Genomic DNA, 27483 nt, shown 5'->3' on the forward strand with positions numbered 1-27483 from the left:
GTTCTCTTGGGAATTGTGAGTAAATGGTGATGGTTACTTTTTCTTTTCATCAAATATAAACTACTGTATTCACTAAAGAAAAAAGCAGCTTAAAGAAGCAAGCATGCAAAGCCTTTCAGTTGTTCCACTAAGTTGCCAGAAGAGTGTTTGCTCAGTCTCCCACTGTACCATTCCATGAAAATGTGGATATACAGTAATATATTAATATATTCCACGGAAGCATCAACTTCATTCACAGAATGTTTACACTAAGCATAAATATTTATCTAAGGGAAAAAAAAAAAAAGATGGGATTTGACTAATGTGCAACTTTATCTCTAAATCCACTGTCAGTGACTAAGACTGCAGGTGTCCCCACTTGCTTGGTTTTTACCTCTTCAACCTCTTCTGGGGCATTGTTCTGTAAAAGAAGATAGTACAGTTTTACTAAAGACCCTGAGATGTACATTTGAGTCAGCTAGTGTGTGCTATGAAATCGCGACTGTATAAAATCTACTTTCGTTTAATTTGATTAAAACTGAAGCCATTTTAGATGATCCCATATTAACGTTCATTTCAGATCATTACTTCAAACTTTCTATTGGAGTCATCATTTTAGCATGACGTTAATAGCTGTCACCGAATTCCCTTGACCACGTTTTTCCCTTGTAAAGTTTTGGTCTTCAACTTTATTTCTTTCATCTCCCACAGTCGGCCCCAAAGCTCTTTTTAATAATCACACACTAATCTATATTGGTAAAAATCTAGTACAACATTGTGTTCTCCAAGGACCTAATCCCGAAGATCATTACGTTTTTATTTTAAAAGGTTACATTTTCCTTTTCAAATCAAACTAATCTCTCAATTTCTGCAAAGGTAATCAATATAAAGATGATTAACACCTAAATTAGATTATAAAACAGTCACTGTGTTAAGCAGTTTTAAAACATGCAGTCCAATTTTCTCGTAACATTTTTATCGTTTACTGTTATATTTTCATATACTAAAGTAAGTATTTTAAATACAAGTACAAGGATAGCAGATATAGTGTGACAATTTATTTTCATATTGTAAACTAAGTTTTCATTAATTTTATTAGTGAAATACGCTGAATGTTAAAGGTGACCTGAAAGGCTTATCGCATATCAGGAGTAGTGTTCTAGTTACTCCTTTAGACACTAAGTCACTGGATGTTAAGGAAGAAACACAGGAACACTGAACTTCTGTTATGGCAGAAAAACCTTTTTTTTCCACAACCCATTTTCATGAATTTTTAACATAAACCCATAAATACGTTATCTTTGGAAGTTCAAAAACCTAAGAGTGAATTAAGCATTTCAGATTACCTTTAAAAACTGTACACACACAGAACTGTGGGTACTGAAAATTATGTGAACACACTAATAAAGAGGGGGGAAAAAATCAGGAAATTATTAGAAACAAGATGGATTACAAGCCAATCTGAAGTTCTAAAACACAAACATGAATCCAGCTTAAAGACAAGTAACATGTACTGTTCCCTTCTGTCCCCCTTTAAAGAATCTTGTATTAAAAAAAAACAGTACTTGTATACAAGTACAGATTTCAAGGTAATACTGCATGTATTACAGTCGAATATAAAAGATGTAAAGATAAATTTGGACTTTAAAAAAATTGGTATACAAACCAGTATGTGATCTTAACAGAAGTGATCTTTCAGGATTCCACTGTATGTACCTCCTTTACTAGAATTTCTGTGTACCAAGCACAAAAAATTAAAATACACTTGGTAAATACACACATTCCCCGTTTCTCAGTAACTAGAGTTCAGTTCAAGAAGTTAAGTAATTCTGACACAACTTAAGACCTCAGAACTTAACTCCTGGATGCTGACAGGATTGAGCTTCCCTGCTCTGGTGTATAATGCATTAGCAATCCTGATGTTCCAACGTCAAAAAGTTAAGCGAGGCTTAAGACCACATTTAAGTAAAGAAAGGTTCAAAATTAGGACGTTACCTGTATATGTTTGGGTCCAGAAGCAAGGCAGTATCTTTTGGTAGTTTTGATAAATGAACTACTTTAGTTTTTAACTGATGTCGCTCACTTTCATTTACCCACACATCAGGCAGACTATGAATAAATAAATAAAATAAAAATATTCAAAAAAGATCAATTGCTTTCTTACCATAAATTTACGTGGTAAACTAGTATACATGAGGTTTTTTAAAGTAATCTTCACATTTCACTGGTTAAAAAGCATCTTCACTGGAGTGAGGAAAAGACAGTCAATCTTTACTCATTATACTTCAAAGTCTTTCAAGTTCTCAGTGTGAAAAAGATACTAAACAGAATTTAGATTATTCCAGAAGAATACTAAACCAACATACAACTATAATGGTGCTACATTCTCCATTTTAGCAGTTTAATGTGAAAATTTTCCTGCATAGCAGGAAAAACAAACAGATGTTTTAAAATGTTTTATTTTACTGGGTGTAAAATTCTTTGACGCTGTCTAAAAGTAAGTAAAGGCCAGAGCGCACTCCGGGCACTGAGCTTCAAGTTACACTAATTTCCTTGCTCCAAGTTCAAAGCTTTCAATATCAAAATGCTACAGCTTTGCTGAAGTTAATCATTTGATTATCTTCTAAGGAAATCTAGGTCATCACCACAAAATATTTTGGCTACTCAATAGTTTTCATTGGGAGATGGAATACAACTTGGTCTTTACACATTAAAGGGAATCGTTGCTTCAGCGTCACTTGCAATGAAATCGTGGGGAAGAGGGCTGGAGAGAACATACACAATGGATCTATGTTTTGTACTTTAATTCTTTGAAGCCACACATGCCTACTTACGAGTTGCTCACTGCATTATTGCTCCTTGTGCTACAAGAACACTGGGTTTTGAAGGCCCTGTGGAGTTTTGCAGGTAATACGTTGCTAAGAGAGGCACTGGGTTTGCAGAGGTCATTAGTGTCCTACTGAAAATCTGCTTTCCTGTCTCCTTCCAAAAGTTAGCATTGACCAACGCTGTGCAGAACAAACAAGTTATCCATTTTGCTTCCACTATGGAGGAGGTGGAAAAAATCATCCCCCAAAAAGCAAAACAAAAACCCTCAAAAACCAAACAACTCCCTGAGATAATATTTTCAGCCCACATAAAGGGTTGGGTGTGTTGTTTTTTTTTTATTATTTGTTTCTCACATGATCTAGGAGCCAAAAATTAATTTCAGGTTGAGGAAAAGTTTAAATTTGCAACTAAGAATTCTAACATTTTGAAATAAGTTTCAAATTGAGACACTCAACATTTAAGACTATCTAAATAAAACAGTTCTTTCTCTGACCAAAGCTATGTGCAATTTAATAGACTTCTGCAAATTATTAAATTGAATCTCTGTTTTTCAGCAATGAAATTCAGCTGCAACTCAAATTCAATCTTTTAGGTAAGCCATCCAAAAAATTAAATGAAACAGAGAATTTCTATGTCAGTAGGAAAAGGAGTTTCTCCAATGATACTTCTCCCTTTTCAGATGAAGGTGGAAGAAAAAAAGAAGAAAAAAAGAAGGAAAAAAAAAAGAAAAAAAAAAGAAAAAAAAAAAAAAGGGAGGTGGGGGGACACCACCTAAGAGGTAATCATAGAATGGTTTGGGTTGGAAGAGACCTCAAAGACCATCCAGTTCCAACCCCCCTGCCATGGGCAGGGAAACCCTCCACTACACCAGGTTGCCCAAAGCCTCATCCAACCTGACCTTGAACACTTCCAGGGATGGGGCATCTACAACTTCTCTGGGCAACCTGTTCCAGTGCCTCACCACCCTCAGAGGGAAAAATTTCTTCCTTATATCTAATCTAAATCTCCCCTCTTTCGGTTTAAAGCCATTGCCCCTTGTCCTATCACTACATGCCCTTGTAAAAAGTCCATCCATAGATCTGTTAAGGTTTAATACACCACAGATCATGAAAGGTGAAAAAAAAACACTTTTTTTTTAAATAAAGCCAAAATCAGTTTTTTGACAAGCAAGGTTTGGAAGACATTTTTAGTAGAAGCTATATGCTGAAGATGCAAAACAATTTAAACAGTAAATAAGAAAACTTTTTGCATGCAAAGACTATTTGAAATGTAAATAACAACAAATCAGTAAGCCAAGAAGTACTGGCACAAAGAACAAATGCCTGCTCTAAACCAAAAAATTAAAAATTATTTACCTCTTGCATAGGAAACAAGTTAAAGACTAGTATTTCCTTCTCCTGAAAAAACACTTCTGGTACAGATAACCCGGAGCAGTTTAACAGTTTCTCAAGAGGACTGAAGAGTAGAAAAGGTTAAATCACTATTACTAGCTCCATCTGAAAGGCTGATGAACAGCTCAGCGCAAGGGAAAGTCATCATCATGACTGCGTTCAACTTTTCTGAAGTGTGAGTATATTCAGTGTGTAAGATGGATAACACTAGCCATGACACCTTTCATGTGCTGTCCTCAACTGCAATGATCAGGACGAAATTGAGTCTACCCAACACTCAATAATTCAAAACTACATCATTCAGTGCAGGAAACATAACTTCTACCTAACCCAACCGAAATGCAAGCAATATCAGTATAAAACACATTATTCCTTTGACCTGACTAATCAAATCCACGTTCTATCCATGATGTCTTAACGTTACTGAATAACTTGTCTTCTCCAATGCAGAGATTCTGATACTGTATTCATCTGCAGGAGCAAAAAACTCATTCAACTCTGTATTAGGAAAAAAGTATTCTGATTTTTTAAATTTACTTTTCATGTTCCCAAAGTGTTAGATGCTTTTTAAATGCTTATCTTAAAATGCAATTCACTGTCTTTATCTGTAATATTTTAATAAGAATCATTTCAGAATGCTGTTACATACAGTGTTACCAGCTATTCTAAAAGGAAGCGAAACACTTCGCTCCCTACTACAATATTTTAGTTATTCTCTCCCAAGTTGAATTAAGACTTGCAGTCTACAAGTGCTGCAATGAGCAGCAAAAGCTACAGACACTTTGAAATTACACCAAAATGCCAAACGTTGCTGCAGATAACTATCACCAACCCTAGTCCTCTGTAAGTTAAACTTATAGTAGATTCACAGTGTCAAGTTCACACTACTGTACGTGACCAATTTGGGACACTACAGAACTGAGTAATTTAAACCACTTCTTCAACACACAGGTAAATTTCTGTTAAGGCTTTTCATCACCATCCCATTTGATTACTTAAAAGCAGAACTAAACCTAAGAGATCCTCATGTTCTAAAAGTTAACTGCATGAACTTTGACTACTTTATCTGAAACTTAGATATCCTTACCTAGTGAATTCTACCAATTTAGAAACATCTTCATGGTAAACCTGAAGTTCCTTTTAAGAACGAGCCTCTAAACCTGCATGTCCTACCTCATTATGCAGCTCTTCATCTTAGTGTGAACTAAATGTGTCAGTAACTTCCATCTTCCAATGTCAACTAAACGTGTCAGTACATTAATCTGTATGCAAGACTATGGATCCAGGAATCGGTATGCAGGAGTATGGATCCAAAAAATTAATGCTATTATAATTACCTCTTACCTTTAAAAGGAAAAGTAGTTAATCGTCTTAAAACTTACGGAAAACATGGAGCATAGAGCTACTGCCTCTCCTAAAGCTACTCTGCCTACTGCCCTCCTACAGCATAGCAGAAACCATTTACTCTACTTTTCCATATAATTAAAATCAAAATATTTAAATATAAGTTCCTCCCTGTGTCAGAAGAGATGAGATCTCAGCTATTTCAAAGAAGTAGATAACTTTTTTCTAAAGTACACTTACTACTTCATACGTCCCAAGCCTACCCAAGGGCAGCACCTTTGTCCTGCATTACACACAAGGCTACTCATTTGGAACAAGGTAGAACTTTGAAAAAACAAGGGAAAGAAGCAGCCAAACATGCTGGAAGAGTATTCCAAGCTTCAGCTTCAATGGGAGAATCCAAAGAAGCCGCAATATGAGACAGATACCTTGAAGGGCCAAATGTGGTTATTATAATGTTAAATCGTGGCACCTAGGGCACGATTCTTGTAGATCTGCTGTTACACAGATAATTGCACATTTTTCAGTATTTAAAACTACTTTAGGATCATGATGAATCAGTGGGTAAAACAAAGTTGTCTCAGTGATAAACTTCCATATCAGAGTCTAAAGACTTGAAAACTAAAGTAAAAATCAATTAAAGCATTGTCTATTTTTTAAAACTGCTAAATTACTTTAAAAGCATTTTTTTAAAACGTGAACTTTAATTTAAATATTCAAAGGCATACCATAATTTAGTGACAGACAGTTCATCTACCCCACTGTAAATCTTTCCCCATTTAAATCCTATATCGTATCACTAGCAATATACTCACATGTCCTCTGGTGTCCAATGAAGCAAGAGTTTTATTTTTCCAGAATCTTCTTTTCTTTTAGCTATTACCTGATAATTACATAAATCATAATTAAAACCAAATCTGCAGATATTTTGCTCAAAAAAAGTTGTTCTTCATGTCCAACTGGACGTTCATAAACGGCAAACTGTTCTACTCTTTGAAAGTTGTATTAATTCTATATATAGGTAGAATGTACATATCACTACTCAAGCCATTCTTGGCAAGATTTAATATTTTCTTTTAACGTTTGTCTACTAAGTGGTGCCTGGGGGGGGGAACAACACACAAACAACAAAACACACCAAAACAAAAACCGAACAAAAAAAATACACACACACGAAAAAAAAAACCACCAAAAAACACCCCCTACCAAAACGCATCCTGTAAGTAGTCTTGCTCACAACTGGTAAGAGTTTAAGTAGAGCATATGTACTCCACTGGTAAGGTCCCAGACAAGAAGTAAGAACTCCTTCCTCATAGTTTCATATATGATTCACAGTAGACCAGCAGATAAGATACTTTCACAGAGAATAAAGTTTTTAGGTGAAGGACCCTGAAGCTAGACTCCCACTTTTAGCCAAGATAAAGCTGGAAATACACACACAGAAAGCATAAAAAATAAATCTGTTCATTCAACTACAAATATATTCTTTAGCACCGGCATTCAAAAGGCATCCCAAAAATTTACAGTATTCAGAAAAACAGGCAAAAGCCATTTGCTGCTTCTTCTACTAATTTACCCTCAGCTTCTCCTTTACTACACATCACAATACTTCATACAGATTTTCCTATTCGCTTCAAACATCAACTCTCCCCAACTTCGGCATCTCTAAGCATAAAATGCACATTAAATCTTGGAAAGATTCTACACACAGCTACTGCAGATACTGTAAACTCCAAAAAGTTTACTAGAGAACCTTTGAAGCACAGAAATACAGAGGGGTGGGAAGTGATCTTCGTGAAAAAGGCTGAACTAAAATGTAGCATACAGAACTTAAAACACTGAAGTCCATATTCTGGATCAACCAAAGCACTTTCCCACAAATGAATATCATGGTAAATTAAACTTAGTCATGACACTTCAGGGAATTCACAAATTTGCTTAAAGTTTTGTTTTTAAAACTATGCAGTGATTCTCTAAACAAAAATGAGGCAGAGAGAAGTGTCCACAGATTTAACAGCCAGATTATTAATATAGACATATTTGAGATATCTGAAGGTATCAATATGCTTGTAGACAAGAACTGGAATATTGGATTTGCATGGCAAGATTTTGGTAGCAGAGTAGCTACAAAGGTGGCTTCTGTGAGAAGCTGCTAGAAGCTTCCTCTAGGTGTGATAGAGCCAATGCCAGTGGGCTCTGAGACGGACCTGCCACTGGCCAAGGCTGAGCCCCTCAGCAACAGTGGCAGCACCTCTGGGATAACGTATTTAAGAACGGGAAAAATTGCACAGCAGAACCTGGAAGAGAGGAGTGAGAACATGCGAGAGCAACAACTCTGCAGACACCAAGGTCAGTGAAGAAGGAAAGGGAGACGGAGCCACAGGTGCCGGAGCAGAGATTCCCCCGTAGCCTGTGATGAAAACTGTGATGAGGCAGCTTGTCCCACTGCAGCCCACAGAGGTTAACAGTGGAGCAGAGATCCACCAGCAGCCCGTGGAGGATCCCACGTCAGAGCAGCTGGATGCCCAGAGGAGGCTGTGGGAAGCCTGTGCTGGAGCAGGTTTGCTGGCAGGACTTGCGACCCCGTGGGGGACCCACACTGGAGCAGTTCATGAAAAAGTGCAACCCTTGACAAGGGCTCACGCTGGAGAAGTTCGTGGAGGACTGTCTCCTGTGGAAGGGAGCCCACGTTGGAGCAGGGGAAGAGTATGAGGAGGAAGGAGCGGCAGAGACAATGTGTGATGAACTGACCACAACCCTCACTCCCTGTCCCTCTGCACCACTGGGGTGGATGAGGTAGAGAAATCAAGAGTGAAGTTGAGCCCAGGAAGAAGAGAGGGGTGGGGTGAAGGTGGTTTAAGGTTCAGTTTTATTTCTTATTATCCTACTCTGATTTGATTGGCAATAAATTAAATGAATTTCACAGAGTTGAGTCTATTTTGCCCGTGATAGTAACTGGTGAGTGATCTCTCCCTGTCTTTTATCTCAACCCACAAGCCTTTTGTTGTACTTTCTCTCCCCTGTCCAGTTGAGGAGGAGAGTGAGCGGCCTGGTGGACACCTGGCGTCCAGCCAAGGTGAACCCACCACAGTGTTTGAGATACTGAGTTTCTGAAAAATACTGAAGTTTTACATTAGAAGGTTAAACCAAGCTGTCATGAGATATGGAAAAGGTCATCCAACGGCCTAAGGTTAGAGAAGCAATGAACTAAGTACAGTAATGCACAGCTCTTCCAAAAGGAGCAGGTTCCCATTAGTTAGCCCAAGGTTTAGGATCTCTCATTTAATAGTCACAATTCATCTGGAAATGGGACTGGAAGGCAAGATGAGAAAATCTACTTTTGGCATCAGGTAATTCAAGACATATCGAAGGAATGCTCCCTGCCAGAACTGCAATAGGATATTATAGTGGGGTACTGCAGATAAATGACAGTTAAAAATACTTTTTGTAGTAATCTTTGCCAATTAGACAAGCTTGACTCTTGTATCAAAGAATATTATAAGGTTCTTTATTTACACATGCGAAACATTTCTAAGACTTCTCCTCCTAAGTCTCAAGCCATACCCACAACAGGACACATCCTTTTGCTAATTTGGAGCAGGAAGGAAATCGCTGACTTCTTTTTAAATAAAGATTTAGAAAGCACTCGTCCAATGCCTTCCAACTTTAAGTTTCAGCCTTTAGGTTTAGCAACCTTTAGGTTTAGCAACCTTTAGGCTGCTTCTTCTGCAAATTCAGTTTCTTTGTTGTAGACAGGAGCACCTGAGCCTGCAATCAAATGTAAGTCAAAGCTCACTTTACAGGGCAAGTAAAACTCTGTTCTCATCAGCTTTCCCATTCAAAGCCATACATTTGCTTGTACAGTCCAGTTCATTCTCAAATTAACCTTCAAGTTTTAAAGAGAAGCCTATGCTCTCTCATGTAATGCAAGCATCATGGATATCACATGCTGAAAAGTTTACAGGTGACATTTTAAAATGTTAGCATTTGGACACAGTTAACTAGCTACACCCACATTAAAAGAAGAAGTTATTCTCCACAAACTACTCTTCATCCTACCTAAAATTTGAAGAATATTAACCAGGAAAACATACAAAATACATAAGTCATAGATGCATATTACATCTGAGTTAAAGCTGAGGTTGCTGTCCCTCTATCACATGATCAACAGCACTGCTTCCATAGGGATTTACAGTATAATACATGGTGATTCCACAACCTCAGAGATCTCTAAGAACCACCCGATACCATCACCTGCATTCTCCAACTAGGGAAAAAAACAACAAAGTACATACACTCTCAGAAATTAAAAATTTCTCGGTTTTAGGAATATGTAGTATGAAATTTAGGACTCTGCTGTCCTACCATCACCACGCTGAAAAGAGAAATATTCGTAAAAACTCAAAAAAATGAAACACTGATGTGTAGAAGAGATTCAGGGTACAAAATTTAGGGCCATTCTAGTACTGCCTGAGTTACACCACTGCAAGTACCATTCTCTTATTCTAGAGACCTAGGAACATCTTCAAGCAGTCAGTGCTACACAAAGGGCTTGAACTAGCTTTTAAACACACACAGAAGTTTAACAGGAGAAGAAAGTAACTTTTAGCAGTAGAAAAATTAAAAAATATTTTTTCATAACAAAAGAGCTTATCATATATAATACACAAAAGCCATGAAAATTATAGCTAGGATGCTTTCGCACAGAGAGATACACTTGTGTCCCACATGAATTTTGCACACTCTTCCCCCGCATCACTGGCTCATCTTGTCCCTACTAAATAATCAATACTGGAAATCTGAGCAATTCATTTGGTTTTGACTGTGATGAAAGATCCTCTCTCCATAATATGGAGCAAGCGTATTTTTGTTTACTATTCAAGGAGTGCGTTAGCTTTCCGTTAGGAGACAACAGAAATCTGGCATCTATAGCTGCCATTGCTTTTTCCCCACATAAATTTTGAAATTGTCAAATTTAAAGAAGTTGTTACAAAAGGTATAAAAAGTATCCACTTTTATCACAATTAGTGCAATGAAAATTTTAGCACATCCTAGGCAGGCTAGAGTCAGAAACACATCTACGATGCAGACAAATGCAAATTGCAAAAATTTTGAAAAAAAGCAACTGAAAAAAATCACTTGATATTTTGACACTAGTCAGAGCTTTCCAGTCAAGTCTGCAAAAAATACAGCTAAAATGGAAGAAATCTAGCATGTCTCCAATAATGATGCTCTGAAGTCTTAAAATTGTTTTGTAAAGAACTTAAGTCCCTTTAAGTTTTTCATTTAAAAATATAATTCAGCCAGTAGATGTACAGCTTTATTTGAAAAAACCTCTTACTTTATTCTCTAAATGTCATGCACTGTCCCAAAAACAAAAGGGAAATTTCATTTGAATTTATCTGTGTGAAGGAAACATGCAAAAAAGTTTTCTCAAATGAGAAATGGAGTTCTGCTGACCCCTTCTGGAAAAATAAAAAAATGTCACTGTGTAATTGGTACACATAACATTTCAAACCATATGTAACTAGTATCACTACACCTGATTGCTGAACTGAAACAGCTAAAAAACCTAAAACTAGTGAAGAACAGTTTAGTATTCAAAATATTTTAGAGAATTAATTCTGGCTGTTTTCAAAAAGCTGGGGGGGCTGGGGGTGATGTGGTGTGCAGAAGACAGGGTAACCTATAAGCTGCATTTTTTAATCAGTGTAATATCAGCTCCTTAGGTTAAATGGAAATGCTTGACTTTTTCCCTCTGAGAATCAAAGTACCAAGAATTTGACTCCAATAATAAAACCAAGTAGGAAAAAAAAAAAAGAAATCAAAGGTGAACTCTGGACAGCAAAAACACTTCTTCTAAAAGGCTTTATCGATCGATGACTGTATTCTGCAGCTTTCCATATATATAAAGGATGGGTTAAAAAAAACCCAACATATATATCTCTATAAAAAAAAATAAAAGGAGTGCCTTTTCATTGGAGATGAAACATATCTACAGTGACTGCTTAGAAATTCTTCACATTAGTAATTTTTCACTAGGACATCCATCCTGTAAAATACTGCATTGTGCTGACATTATTCTTATGCTGCATAAAAAAATAAACGTACACCATTGTTGTGTTTAACCCAGCTGGCAACTAAACACCATGCAGCGCTGGCTCACCCTCCCTCACCCCTCTGGGGAACAGGGAAGAGAATTAAAGGGGAAGAGGGAAAGAGACTCATGGGGTGAGAAAAGAACAATTTAATAACTGAAATAAAATTAATTATAATATATGATAATATATAAAAACAATAATAAGACATGCAAACAAGTGATGCCCAGTGCAATTGCTCAGTTGCTCAGCACCTGCTGACCAGCACCCAGCCTGTCCCAGCAGGTCATCTCGAAATAGAGACGTCCCAAAACTGCAATCACGGGAGCAAGAGCTCCACCCCACCGCCCCCCTCAAAAGAAAAAAGAAAAAAAAAAAAAAAAAAAAAAGAGAGATACAAAGACGGCAAGAGAGAGAAACTTCCTGGCCAACCTTCATTTATATACTGGGTATGATATGGAATATTCCATTGGCCAGTTTGGGCCTCAGACCTGAATCTAAGCTCAAACCAAAGCTGGGAGCTGTGGGACCCTTCGTCCCAGCCATGCTCCCCCCCAGCATGTTTGCTGCTGCACACTGCAAAACACGGGAAGCTGGAAAGTCCTTGATCTCTCAGCACCAACTATAAACATCAGTGTGTTATCAACATTCTTCCCATAACAAATCCCACACTAAATTGAAAACACAGCACTATTCTAGCTACTAAAAAGAAAACTAACTCTGTCCCAGCCAAAACCAGGACAATCATTTATGTTCGTTTTCAGAGAGCAAGGCAATTTTATCTTCATATTTTTCACCTTTCCAATTAATGCCCCGATAATTACACATTATTTCTTCATCTGAGGGCAGACCAGACAAACTATATTACTCTATTTAGCCAGTCACCATCCAAATTCAAAGTTCTAATGCTTCTAAGTGAGGCACCCGAGGTGATCATTCGCTCGGTGTAACAGCGTACATCCGTAAGACTGCTTCTATTCCACCTTTCCTGTTTAAAGCAGGCTTTAGGCTGAGTCTCATCAATATAGCTGATGCCAGCACAAGCCCACACTACTGCAGCAGCACACTAAAATAGGGCAGCAAAGTGCAGCACAGGGCTGGAATTGTAGAACAGTTCTCCCACTGGTGCGACCCCTCCCAGAACTGAGGCCTAAGCAATTTCAGATCTAATCAGCCCCCTACGATCTCGAGTGACGCATGTACGGATAAGCTAAAAGGATTTTCACTACTTTCTCCAAGTTAATTTGAAGCAGTTTTAGAGCACATTCCTCCCTCTAACTCCATCTCCTTATGAATTATTCCGACAGCCAGACATGAGCTTCCACAACTGAGTGGTCTGTCTGGATAACCTTTCAGATTAAAGCAAGCTGTGAACTGGAAGAGAATCTGCTTTTCTCACAGTATTGTAAAATCTGTGTTGGCTGGGAACACTAGAATGAGACTTAAACACAGTCACCTGCGAATCTCCACTTGCAGCTGGTGCTCAATGCACAGAGAGTTCAGGAGTCATCATTTGGGAAAAAAAAATTATAATACAGGCCACAGACATTTACAACAATCACCAGTCTTGTAGAACAGGACAAGGTAAGTTTCATGTGTATGAAATCATTTTTTATTTATGGAAAGGGACTGTCAGTTCAATAGTCTGACTCGTGTGTTAAGGTTAAGTCACAGCTGAAGACACAGCAGTGAGCATTCCTTCCCTGGACCGCAGGTCATCCTCATTCCCTCCCCGGACTGCAGGTCATCTTACACTAGAATGTCAATTTACAAAGCACCCCCCTCATTTTGTCTCATCTCTTCACTCTTTTTTTTCAGCTGAGTCTCTACCTTTCATGTGCCCATCTCTCCCAATTTGGTTAAGAAAACCTGAGGTTACATAGTTTTTTGAACTTCTGATCCCTATACCGCAATTCAGTACTTTTTTCCCTGTTTTGAACTCCTCTAAATTAATACTGAATTCTATTCTATCCAAACCAAGTGAATATCCTAACAAAATAGGATCTGGAAACAGGACTAAAGGCCAGTTCCCCACCTGGTACTTGCCTCCTTCTAGCACTTCACTGACATTTTGGTGGTAAGTTTATTAAAAGAAAAAAATGAGGAAAACAATACATTTATCCAAGATTATATCTTTTAAACTGAAAAAAAGGAATAAACACAAATTTCAGATCAGCATCTTTAAATATTCAACTATACAAAATATTCCTTGTGATAAACTAGCACTGTCACTCACAATTATGGAAAAGCCATCTGAATTGCATTCTTATTTGGATGATAACCAAATTTTTCTGCACCACATACTTGCTGTTAGATATTTCCCCAAGTGTATCAGACAAGAAATGTTGCAAGCTATCCAATTTGTGAGCTAGAACAACTACTAACAGTGCTTTCAAAGGTTAATTTGCTAATAGAAATGGACAAATCAACGATGTCCAATATCCATTATTACTCATTTCTGATAAAATGTCTACAGCAGTAAGAGAAAAAACAGAAATCTTTCTGAAGTGTTTTTTCATACACATAGGCAAACAGAATGCATGATCTATATACTTACGGTACTATGAAATACAACACTGTGGCCTTTTCCTAAACTTTCTATATGTGCTGAGAGGTTAAAGCAGATGGCTCGATGTCTTATAGCATCCAGTGTTTGCGCATCAAAGAAGTCATGAGGTCTTGCTAGAAAAAAAAAAAGAAATCCTTAAGTGTTCAACACATTGAAAGCATGTAAATAAGTCTGAAATGTCATTAGTAAATAATTTATCATTATGGCAGCAGCACCACCTTGTCAGAGAGTTGTAAACATTAATTCAACTGAGAGGAAGAAACGACTCCAAGAGGGGTACAATTCATTTAAGTCTGGTCAAAACATACTCCTTGTAGCTGAAACAGCTATTTTGATAAACTGAATTACACTGGGTCTTTTTTTTTTTTTAAGTTTCAAATTAATTCTATTCTTTCTTCATCTTTGAAATTAAGAATCCATTAACTTTGCTGAGTACCTTTGGGAACATCCATTGCTATCATCTCTTAAATAAAAAAAAAAAAGAATTCTCAGTACAAAGAAACTAAACTCAGAACTCGTTAATAAACGTGAGTTCTAATCCAATGCAAAATCAGCCCATTTAGGTTGTGATGTTTATGGGAAGCTAATTGGCCAAGTTGCCCTTACAGCACAGTCAATAGTTCCAATATTACTGCTCTGACTTTTTAAAAACTAGTATTTAAGTACTTCAAAACATGATAGTGCGTACATTTAACATCTTAAAAGCAGAATTATGCCTATACCTTATTTCTTAACTTTATTAAAAACAGTCTACTCTGATCTAATTCATAATTACTAAAAAACCCAGCTATTTCCAGTGAACACTGGGATGCTGCAGAGAAAATAATGGCACTGAAAACATGACTGCTTGGCACTGCAGGGGAACACAGCAAATGATTCAGTAAGAATTATTGTGAACAGACAGAAAATACTAGCTTGTCAAGAAATTTTTGATCTCCAAGGAGTAATAATGCTGAACAGTCCCATGAAAAACTCCACACTGCTAGACGTGGTTCTTTCTACGTACAAGTTGTCATTCCACATTCTTAGTAAACAGATTATTTTCTAGCCAAAAAGCACCAACAGCATCCCATACTACACAGCATCCCATACTACACCTCAATTTATAATGAAAAAAGTGCAATTAACATCCATCAGATATTTCATGACTAGTCTAAAACCAGCAGGCTCTAATAAAGCCTTTTCCCATTTAGGAAAGGACTTTCACAGTTAGGTGTTTCTTGAACAACAAAAAGTTATTGATTCTGATTCAGAGTGTAAAGAAGGTCTATCAATTCTACATTAAAAGTACTTTAACTAAAAAAATAACTGCTCCTAGGCACGTATTTGCATACTGTTAGAAATACTTCATGCAATTTTTTTAAAATATGCTGTATAGTACAGTAGTGAAATTACATGAACAAATAAAGTATGGATGAAAGTATTCAGACTTTTTTAAGCTTTGAGAGCAGTAATTCTCTATATAACACACTGAAATGAAAACTAAAAAGTTGATATTATGTTATCATCCTGTAATCTGCAAAAACAGTGATTCCAAGGTCCATTGTCTTCATTTAGAACAACTTCTATATTCCTTTTCACCAAGATTATCCATTCATTATTTCAAAACAAACTACAAATTCCACTTAAAGCTAGTATTTGCTACGCTCCTGGGACTAATTGTTGTTAAGCATTCATGTGCACATTATGTTCTGTCCTTACCCTGCCTGTTGGATACTGCCAACGAGGCAACCATCTCACTGAAACGTTTTCTCACTGTAAGTGGCAATGTGGAACCACGGCTCATGCTGCAGGTGGTCAGTGATGCAAGCATATAAATATTTCATAAATTAATGTGAGGGAGGAAGAAAGGGAGAGTGAAAAGGAAATGACAACCCCAAATTTTTGCTTTTGGTTTCATATAGTGAATCTCTTCAGGATTTACCACTGAATAACACTCCAACACATGCAGAAGAAAGGGCAAAATTTGCCAAAGGCACATGAATAGTTTTATTTACTCTTCATTGAGTGTTAATGCTGTGCTGTATCTTCTATGCATTTAAATCTATTCCCTCAAAATTATTTTCAGATTAAGGTGTCTTCCATCCTGCTGTATACAAGTTTCAAGTACACATCAATTACTTACGTGGAGTAAATAAAAAACTTCCTATCAGTAGCCTACGAAATGAAATTCCAAGTCTTACATAACTAACATTGTCCTACCGTGAATTCCATGAACACTAAGTTCCTTATCTCACTTACATGTCTCCAGTAAACTAAATTATCATGCTTGTTAATAACTACAGCGTCATCTTTGCTACTAGAAAAGCAAGCGACAATGTTGTGAACATTATCTTAGGTTCTGCAAAATTCTTCGAAGCTTCGGAACAGCAACACCATGACCTATTTTAGGGACACACTCTTTCACTACGTTTGGCTGTATCCCTCTAAACGACAGACTACATGGAGTTGTGGATGTGTATACAGCTGTGCAGAAGAGAAAGCAAGCTACTGACTGCAGTCCTGAATTACTGCGCAACACAAAAATTTACATGACAAATCAGCCAATCTCTCTACCACCACTCATGTAACCAGCTATAAACCTGTCTATAGTCATACATGTTTTCATCATAAAGTACTAATTTCCGAACTTCAAACAACACGTACTGCTTATGGGAAAACAGGAACACCAAACAGTTTAAGAACAGCAAGATGTTACGAAATAAATAAAAGAAAAATACCAAGTAACAGTAAGAGTTCTCTTTATAGTCTAAGTCAGCAGATCATGTTCTTGTCACATATAAAGCCACAAAAAAATCTCCTTTTTACATTTCTGTATTAATGTCTCTCAGAAGGGTGCTAACTTTCAGATATGAAACGCAGAGAAAGCAAATTTACCGATCTGCTGTATTTAAACTATTAAGAATTTATACACAAGGATGCTTCAATAGCAGCATGTATTAGCAATCAATTGCCAATAAATATTTAGTAAGCTGCTTACACCTTGCAAAAAAATCTATGGTCTAATCAAATCATAAGGAGATAGAACAAGTTGGCCACTTCTGCAGCAGAAAAATTGTTTTGTGATATAAAACTAATTTTTTCATCAAATGATTATTTGTGAGTGATTTAAACAGACTGTACACTATCAAATAGCATCTTGCTTTACACCCATTTGTCTTCACTTCTTGTAACCCAAATTGCAGAGAACCTGGTACAAATGTTCAACACCTCCTTCTGGACGCTTTAAAAATATCTAAACAGAAATCTATGTTCCTAGTTTTATATATCTCAGACTGAAACTACTTAATGTGGTCATTTAGTTTACTTTGGTTTCTGAGATAAGGGTCCTTGCCCTTCCTTGCTCTTGTAAAGACAAAATACATAAACTTGCACTCTCCATTCGTTAACTGAAAGTAAAACCAAGCTAAGAAACAATGACAAGCAAAATTATATCAGCCTTTTGTCAAGTGCACCTCATCAACAATAATCCAGACAAAGTTTTAAAGTAAAGCTACCAATACTTAGCATTTCAGAAAACACCATCGACTTTGGATACGTTTCTGGGTCACATACCCTCTGGAGAAATACATTACAGCAGTCAGTTCCCAACTCAGTTAGAGACGATTTTTGCCTTAAGGCAAAACTCCACAGCCAGCGTTGCATTTGTCTCAAGAGGCAAGAAGATAAAAAAATTGCTCAAGCAGCTGTCATTTTTCTTCCTGCACAACACTTCATCAAGACAGTAGACCATTCAAGTCCTGCGGTCTGGTCTTTAACATGCCCATAATATTTACTACTTACATTTTTTGCCATAGATTCATTCAAGAATTCTGCAGTAAACTCTTATTACGACTAGAACATATTAGCAGAGAATCGGAAGTTTTAACTATGAAGCTCTGATGTGAAACTTGTAAGTCAATAATGTTCATCAATTCCTAACAAAACGCCAACCTGAAAAACTACTTCTGCATATACCGGGGGAAAAAAATTAATTAAGATGCATTAAGTCAGCCACCTTACAAAATCAATATGGAGAAGCAAGCTCAGATGCAACTCAGGAATTTCTGAAAGTAAAAATTTTGAAGTGACTCGTCCTAGACATCTGTATTTTGTTTGAGTATCACAGTCAACAAATCGAGATAATTCTTTAGGAAATGGCAACTATTTCAAGTCTCTCTTTCATTACATCCAAGGTGAACTAAAAGGATACTGCAAAGTGAACCTTCATGGATCAGCCTTCCCTTCTTGAACCTTCTTATTTACGTAGGTTGCTAGAGCGAAAAGCAAAGCTCTTCAAAAGCCAAATTCTGAATTTAAGAGAAAACTTTCTGCCTTGACTGTTGAATCAGTGTCAAAATTAGAGGAATTATTGAAGTTTACACTTTTTATATATGTTTAATGATCTAATTTGCTCACATATATTTTAAGAATACACAAGCATTCTATCCCTGTCCTCTCCAAAAAAACAAAAGGGGGCAAAAGAAAAAGAAAAAACCCACCATAACTAAAGTTAACAGTGGCTCTTCTAACACTGAGCTGCATAGTTGTCACACAGTGTGGAAGAAAGGCACACAATACAAACTTTTCAGAATTCTAGGCAATACTGTAACTTTCCAGGACAAGCTTCTTTGAGTTCAAGGCAGAAACGCGACCACTGCTTCAAGAACTCCACTTGCTTAAAACACAGGTGAGGTATTATCACAAGGATGTGACATAGAGTAATCACCTAAGAGCACCAGTATGTGCGCCCATTGTTGCAGTACTATTTGAGTAACTAGTGACTGTATTTCTTCACAGGAAGAGAAAGATCAATACAGCAAAGTGTTCTGCCACAGAACAGTTCTGGAAAAATAAGATTGCAATTGCTGACCCAGCAAAGTAACACAAGTTCTCCAGCACACCATCACTAAAATCCTACCACCAGCCAGGAGACAGGACTGAAATAATTGCCTGCTTATGAACAGAGCTCCATTTCCATGGACAATGTAACAGGTCCAGTGGTTCATAAAAAAGGTATCTTGCATCTCTCAAATACTGTAAGGCTGACTTTACACTACAGGTAAAAATGAATGGAACTTTTTTCTTCAGCTGTTGACTTACCAGCAGGAAAAAAAAATCTAAATGGGTTTTTAAATGTCTCTACTCTAAAATGCAACCGTCACAGTAACAGTTTAAAATCAATAAATAATCAGTTCAGTACTGGAGAGTTGCATCCACAGTGATTATAAAACAAAGTTAACTTTTTTTAACAATTCCCTAGTCTCTCCTAACCATTTCTGTACATTACAATGTCTAAATAAATTTGACATGGTTGTTAGTCTGTTGCTAGGACAACTCAGGAATCAAAAAATTGGATCAAAGTGGACTAGAAAAGGTACTGGCTAAGTGATTATTACTTGCTAGAGGAAACAATTCTCACTTTAAATGATAACTAACACTTCTCAACACATTAGTTCATATAAAATTAATGAACATCAACTGTTTGCAGAAAGATTAAAAAACCGTAGAAAGTCAAACCTGCCCAAAATTAGATCCTGGTTATGCTCATAAAACTGTCATTAAGCTAATGTAATGTTGTGTCCAAAAGAGAACATATAGAACATGTATTTTTCTCTAATTTATATGAATCTGCAATTTCTGCAGTACTGAACTTCAGCTCTCACCATCACCAAACAGAACATTTTCCAACAGTAATATAGCTAGTAAGCAAAAAGTGACTCGAGAAGCATCTTTAAATTGTAAGCTCAAACTGCTGCTCACAGAAAACTGATCTTTTCTACTGAACACATAGATGCTTTACCTAAGGAACACAAACACAATCTGGAGTTGTTTTCCTTACATCACAAGGGATGCCAACACCATAATGGTAAAGATCATCAGCCCTACCAGATGCACATCTGCAGAGAAACAACCACATTGAAAAGGAGCTTCCTAATCTAAGACAGAACTTTCAAGAACTACTTCTGGAAGTACTTACGTAATGATCGTCGTCTCTTGTTCTTTAACTTTCTTCTTTTATTCATTCCAGCTTTAGATGGAGATTCCTCTTTGGCCTTTGGCTGGCTGGCAACTTTTGAAGAGTTCTGCTGGCTGAAATGTGTGGGCACATGACGGGCAAGTCCTCCCTGAGATGCAAAGCTGGCATTGCATCCACCAACTACACACTAATGAGAAAAAAACAAAACAGAACTGTATCAGCGTGCTACACAGCTCTCATTCACAGGAGTCTGACAGATCTTTCAGTTTCACTTTTCTCACTCAACCTCCAAGACACTAAAAGGAAGACAAATTCTTAATGACCATGCGATTCTTAAAAAGAAAAAATGAGACATAATGTGAAAAAAATTCCTATCTGAACTTTAAAACTCACAATCATTATTCCATAGGATAATTTTTTTCCTATGCTGTATTATATTCTATAATATTGTATAGCATAAACCCAATCTTTTCCTCAAACAATGCACTGACAAACCCTTCCCACAGAAAATAAGTGCTTCTGAAGAACTTTCCCCTTCACAGACCAACATCCCCTTGCCTTTCAAAATACTGCAGTTATTCTGCATTTCTCAACAGCTCTCAATCTTCTGCATTTGATATCAGTAACGTTCTCTAACGTCCTTTTTTGTAACAAGGCAGAAGTAAAACAATACATCCTTACCCACATTAAATTTGAAATAGCTTAATACTTTTTGTAAATGCTATACAGTCAATATACAATTCTCTTACAGTTCTGTCTAAAACTTTAACTTCAGTAACTTCAAAGTTGCATTAACAGTTATTTATACATTTATTTTGGGATGCTACTATTACTTCAGAAGTATTTAAGAAAGTTCTTATTTAAAGAAAATGGTCTCTTTCGAACAGAAAAATAAGAAAGATCCAACAATAATTAAGCAGAAACACAGAAACCACAAGATATGTGCAACTAAGCTAGTACTGGCTACAATAATTATTGGTATTTTTATAAGTATTTGGTTTATATTTACAATTATTTCATTTGCAAAATGAGTATTTAAATTATATCTGTTGAGGAGGGATGCACAAATCTCTTTTGTGCTCTGAGCTTAAAAAAAATCACTTTTCTATTACCCTTGTAAGTTACGCATTCCATTATTGGCTGCAATGAAATTGTGCATCCACAAGATTGATTTTTCTTCTGATTCAGAGAATTGCAGCAGGACAAATGAGTTCATCAGTCAGTAGCGAAAAAAACCCATCACCACTCTAAACCATTAAGTAGTTCTTCTTTCACATCTGTTCTGCTCCCTCCCCTCCTTCCCCTCTTTCTCAGCTCCTTCGTCTGCACCTCTCTTCTCCAGAACTTCTCTTCACAGCAATCTGAAGAGGCAGCTCCACCAGGAGTCTGGGAATAAGTGATGCTGCAACTATGTCCATAATGCTAAGTTTTCTCTGATGACTAAGGATAAATTTGCAAGCTCTTACAGTAATCTGCCCCAACCCTGCACGTTTGATTGAAAGACAAGAAAAGAGAACACCACTCAGCACGTTTTGTCCCTAAAACCCAACTGTGTCGTTTTCCAACTGTGGCTGCAGAACTCAAGTCTATTTCTGCCTCAAATGTAGCAAATGGTTTTCCATGATCATCATAAAACAATATAATGTCCATGAAGAGAAAAATCTGTGTTATCCCCAAGGACATAACACTTGCTATAGGACTAAAAAATACATCTCTCTCTCGCTCAAGACAGTAAACGAGAAAAAATAGGAGGACATTTTTTACATTTTTTTTTTTTAAGGGAAAAAAAAACTTAGAGGAAGTTAGGGAAAGTTTTCCAAATACTGAGCTAACTACAGACATATAATTCCCTGACAAAAAGCTTTAAGATCCTTCATACTGTATTTGTTCCTCCCTGACTCCCCCACTAATAAGTATCTTAAGAATTGTGAAGATTTTTACCAAAAATCTACCTACGCCTTATTACCTTGCCCTATATTCCCCATGTTCAAACAGCTGCAATATTGTGTACTTATATTGTAGCGACTTACATTGCAGGAAATCCCAGCACATCTATGAAATTCAATACACTTAAGATCCTGATCTCGTTTCCACTATGGTAACCTCAAGGCAATATTTATTACTTCAAATTAATACTAAAGATTACGTTTTATACTTGTAGAATCACATAAGGGTTTAGGTTGGAAGGGATCTTTAAAAATCATCCAATTCCAACCCCCCAATGTGGGTAGGGACATCATCTACTAGATGCTGGTTGCTCAAAGCCTCATCCAACCTGACCTTGAACCCGACCCATTTAGTTGTATTAAAAATGATTAAACTCACAATCAACAGATACAGGTAAAATACATGTGTGCATTAGTTCAAACAATTTTTTATTCGCCAGTTTTTAAGACCTTGAAATAGCTGTCTTGCCCATAAAAGCAGTTTCATGAAACTAAACTAAGCAACTAAATTAAACTTTGGTTTAACTGTCATTAAGGTGCTCCTGACCTCATCTTCCAGCTCCTTCTGATTCTACAACCACTGACAGAAAAAAAATGAGCATAAAAAAATACCCCATACCCTGAAGTTCAATCACATTCAGTAACTAAAAGTTCAGTCTTGCCAACGCCTGCTGGAGGTCAAAAATAACCTTAAGTCTTGGTACAGTGCAAGCTTTACCATATTTGAAGTATAATATCAAAAGGTAATACCTTCTGGAAACAACCCATGAACTCTGTGTCAGGCATGTTTCTAAGACTTTCTAAAACATAAGTTCAGATGGGAAACATTGTTTTATGACAAACTGCAGTTTGGCTCACAATGCCATCACGTGACTTTTGCCTAGTCATCTACAAAGAAAACAATCACAGATATTCTATACAGCTTATCTGCAGAAGCTACCCACTTACTTTCTCGCCTTGCCTGAGTTTTATTTTCAACAGCCCCAAAACAGCATCTTGAAATCTTCAATACAAGCAACTTGCAGCTAGAAATTATCTTTTTCTAGAAAGCCAGTTTATAGTCTGCAGCCATAGTATGAATTACTTGCAGAAATCATTACATTCAGATATTGCGTAGTTTGAGACTACGTGATCATGTCATCAAACCATCAACAGCTATATATATTATATATATACATCTCAAAGATGACACAGAATGCCTTTGCAGTAGACAGGAAATAATAGAAGAGGAGAAAAATCTTACCTGTTTGTTTCTTTTTTTTTCTCTAAAATAATATATCCAGCAATCCGTTACTAAGGGGTAAATTCTCTTCTCTCCAAAGATAAAGGAGCAGTTCAGGCTGTCACTTCAGGATCTCTGGACGGTAAGTCACACCAAATCAGCTTCCCACCAGATAATTATACAGATCTATAGGGCTTCTAATAAATCAAACTCAACTATTATGCACAACTTTAAACCAATTGCTTCTTTTTTTCCCCCAAAACCTAAATCTCAAAATTTTGCATTTAGTTTTAAATATGATAGATTGGGTCCGGATTGGTGGATATGTTACTTCAAGAGAAAATAAGTCAACACGTAAGAAGTTTAATTTCTCCAGTGTACCCATACCCACCATTATTAATGGGCATTAATGACCAGTGACTTTAACAAACAGGATTTAAAAATGTCCAGCATTACAGTTTTTTTCCTAAATTCAAAATAACCAAATCTCCTTTTTAGAATATTCAATGTGTAATTTTTCCAATAAACCTAACAGCAATATTTTAGACATCCGGATAAACTTTCTCATTGTCTCAATATCTAAACGTTCAGTTAGAATGCCTCTACATTTTCTGTCTGCATCTGCAGTGCTCTAATAGGTAGAAGATATTCTGTCAAGAGAGTAACAGACATGAATTCTGAAAGAGAAAGACTGAAGCTGCTCTGCTGCGTTTTCTAGATTTCAACAAGTGTTACTCTACTGAGTCTCATACCGAATGCAGTCACTGCTTCACGAACTCTGGGAGTTACAGGTGCTAAAACAAGCACCAATTTTATTATTTATTTTATTATTACTTTCTTCCCCCCTTCTAAATAGCGGATGAACTCCGCCAAGGAACCTGTGTACTGTCACTCGTTGTTACTGAAAGCATTTACCCAACATGAACAAACCTTGCATGACTGACCTTCAACATTAAGAGCAAACCTACGGGAATCAGTATGTGAAAGTAGCTGGCAGCACACCCACATGCAGTCTTGTATTTACAGAAGATTGCTACATGCAATTATTTTGCATAAAATCTCCCACTGTTTTGTGCTCACTCTACCATTTGTCCCTTCATTGTGCCTAACATCTCGTATTTGGTCATCTAGACTACATTTAGAAGTTCATTAGATATGTCTTCAAGTAATTTTCAATGCCTTGTACAGCAACAAGACAGCGAGCAGTACTTCAATTGTTTTTTTTTTTTTTTTGAGTACTGGAAACCATGCTGGAAAATGAAGGTTGTCATAGCACCTTAACTATTCAAATATTTACTATTTGTAACAGCCAAGTTTAGGATAAGCAAAATAGAATTTCTTCATTCACTTTTTCTCAGCTTGCCAAAGACAGTAACCAGCATCGGTTTTCTAACTCAGCAGATTATTGCTCTAGATACACCTGTCTACACATTCAGAAAGCCTGAAAGTCTAAGTTGCTGAACACTCAACAGGACCACCACTACATGCTGATGATACTCCGCAACACTCCACCAGTTTCTAAAAAGCTGAAGAAATTCTGTAATAACAGACTAAAAAAGAATGTTTAGTTTTTTCTCTCTCAATTCTGAACGTGAAAATGATACACAAACATGAACGTAACTAAACATCTTCCAGTACCTAAAGGGGGTCTACAAGAAAGCTGGAGAGGAACTTTTTATAAGGGCATGTAGTGATAGGACAAGGGGTAATGGCTTGAGGGGAGATTTAGATTGGATATAAGAAAGAAATTCTTCACTCTGAGGGTGGTGGAGCACTGGAACAGGTTGCCCAGAGAAGCTGTGGATGCCCCATCCCTGGAAGTATTCAAGGCTAGGCTGGATGAGGCTTTGAGCAACCTCGTGTAGTGGACGGTGTCTCCGCCCATAGAAGGGGGTTTGGAACTAGATGATCTTTAAGGTCCCTTCCAACCCAAACCATTCTATGATCTTCAGAGAAACAATTACATGCTCTGAGAATATCTAGATTAAATGAATGTGCACAATGACACCTCCCCCCCCCAAAAAAAAAATTACAAAAAGGTGGCTAGAATTGGACTGCAACAAGCAAAGAGAAAAATCCCAGCAGCACAAAAGCAATGAACTTTTAGTATTAAGAGGAGCAGCATAACTTCAAAAATACCTAACAGTGGGCCAAAGAAGGCCGGCAAGATCTCAAACAGAAACAGGTTCTGTAAGATCAGTTTGTTTAAACAAATCTAGGGATGCTTACCAAAACCAGGATTGGACAAACATGCCACTTTGCAGAAATCATAATTGACTACAGACTGAGAACTAGCTGCAATGGTAACTACCTCTCATTTAATGGACACTTTTTCTTTGGTGGAAGGATTGGCGGGTGCCCTAGGAAAACACACTTCATCAGTAACAAAACTTAGTGATGATAGTCTCAAAAAACCAAGCAAAAAATCCATTCATGTGTTCCACACGAAACCCAAGGCCACCAGTATTAAAAACTTAGAAAAAAAGGGAGGTAACAAACAGAAAAGCAATAGGATGACTAAAGGGGAAATGAGGTCCTAAATTCTGTCCAAAGATCTAGGGTATCTTTTTTTCCCCCCTTTTAGTTTAGCAGATAAAAAATGTCTCCTTCTTATGAGCTGGACATACACTACTAGGAAATTGCCCCATATGAAAATGGAGCTAGCATGACAAAGGTCTCAGAAATAGGCATTCACAAGGCAATTTACCTTTTCTGTGACACAAGTATTGCATAATTAATGCTGAGGAAAAAAAAAACCAGGAGAAACTTATGAAAATAGGTAGCATTTTGTCTTTGTAATTTAGAAGTGGGGTCATTTCCGTGACAAATGAATCACACAGTCAAGCAGTTTACATGAATGAATGGAAAGGACAGGTAAACCTTTTAATGTGAAAGCACAGCAGCTCATTTACAGCTGGATACTGCTTTTAATCAAAGGACACCATCATGTGTATCACAAAGTAGATAATTAAACTCAAAATGGGCAACTACATAAAATGAGTCCACTTGCAAGCAAAAGGGTGACCAGACAGGGACCTACTCTTCAACAGAGCAGTTCTAATGCAAAGAGCTTTATGCATGAGACAGTCCCCAACAACCTTCCAATTTAAGAAAATACTTTTGCCTCTTATTTTGACAAGAGCATAGCAATCTGCCATATATTTATGACTCTCCTCTGGTCATTAAAGTATTCTTTTACCTTTACAAAAGTAAATTTTCCATGCTTTTAACTATCACTTTCCTAGTTAACATTCTCTGCTTTTCTTAAAAACAGCAAGAACACAAGTTCTTCAGAAAACAGCATACACTATTTCCATTACTGCCTTTTACAGCTTTCCTCAAAACTCCTGACAATCAGTAACTTTCTCCAAAATGACAAGTTCCTTCCTTTTATGCTAAAACTTAAGTATATTCTCATGAGGCAACAGAAGTTTCATTTGTAATTTAGGTTTTGGGAGATATTTTGTCTGCAGCAATCAAGAACAAGAGGTCCTTAATCCAACTCTGAGTTTTACTAAAAGGTGAGCAAAGATTTATAAGAACAGCTAAATGCACCAAAAGGAAACATTTGCTCCGTTTTGGAACGACTGTGGTAAAATAATCAGTAATGGCTGGTTTTGGACCAATCAGAACTTATACCCAACACTTAAAAGTGTTTTTGTGTCAGACTTCAAAAGCTTGTAAAAAGAAAAGAAGCAAGCGAGGGAAGTGGGTGAGTTAATTAATAGGTTGCCATCACAAGACACTTACATACTTGGCTACCTCATGTGAGCCCTGAAGCTTATATTCAGCATAAATGACAGGGGAACAAAAGATGTTACAAAATTCTACTCAGACCACAATTATCTTCCATACAAACCCCCAGGAACAGATTGAGAAATACAGAGATAAAAAACAAACAGAGGGACTGAAGACAACAGCAGGAGAAAGTGCTGCACTGACACACACCGAGCCACGACGATTAACTACTGCAACCCTAGCCTGTGTTTTGTTCTTTCCCTTAGCATGACCAGAAAGTACAGAAAAAAAGTACAGAAAAAAAAAAAAAGTAACTCATACTTAATGCAAGATGATTATTATCAGAACTAATTTAAATTTTAGGGCTCTAGCTGTAACCAGCATAGCCAAAAAAACTGAGATCCCAAC

At 36.9% G+C, this 27483-nt stretch overlaps 1 protein-coding gene across 1 annotated transcript in view; it reads right to left on the reverse strand.

Annotated features, from left to right (window-relative positions):
- Positions 1-372: 372 nt before the first annotated feature.
- The window catches only part of AEBP2 (AE binding protein 2), a 51753-nt gene continuing 24642 nt past the window's right edge, over positions 373-27483 (reverse strand). Inside the window, 6 exon segments of the mRNA XM_086610590.1 lie at positions 373-400; positions 1646-1712; positions 1975-2088; positions 6359-6426; positions 14199-14323; positions 20170-20356. Of these exon segments, the coding sequence (XP_086466716.1) occupies positions 1658-1712; positions 1975-2088; positions 6359-6426; positions 14199-14323; positions 20170-20356 (549 nt within the window). The 3' untranslated portion in view covers positions 373-400; positions 1646-1657.

Source organism: Tauraco erythrolophus, chromosome 4 (assembly GCF_009769465.1).
Source record: "Tauraco erythrolophus isolate bTauEry1 chromosome 4, bTauEry1.pri, whole genome shotgun sequence".
Lineage (NCBI taxonomy): Eukaryota > Metazoa > Chordata > Aves > Musophagiformes > Musophagidae > Tauraco > Tauraco erythrolophus.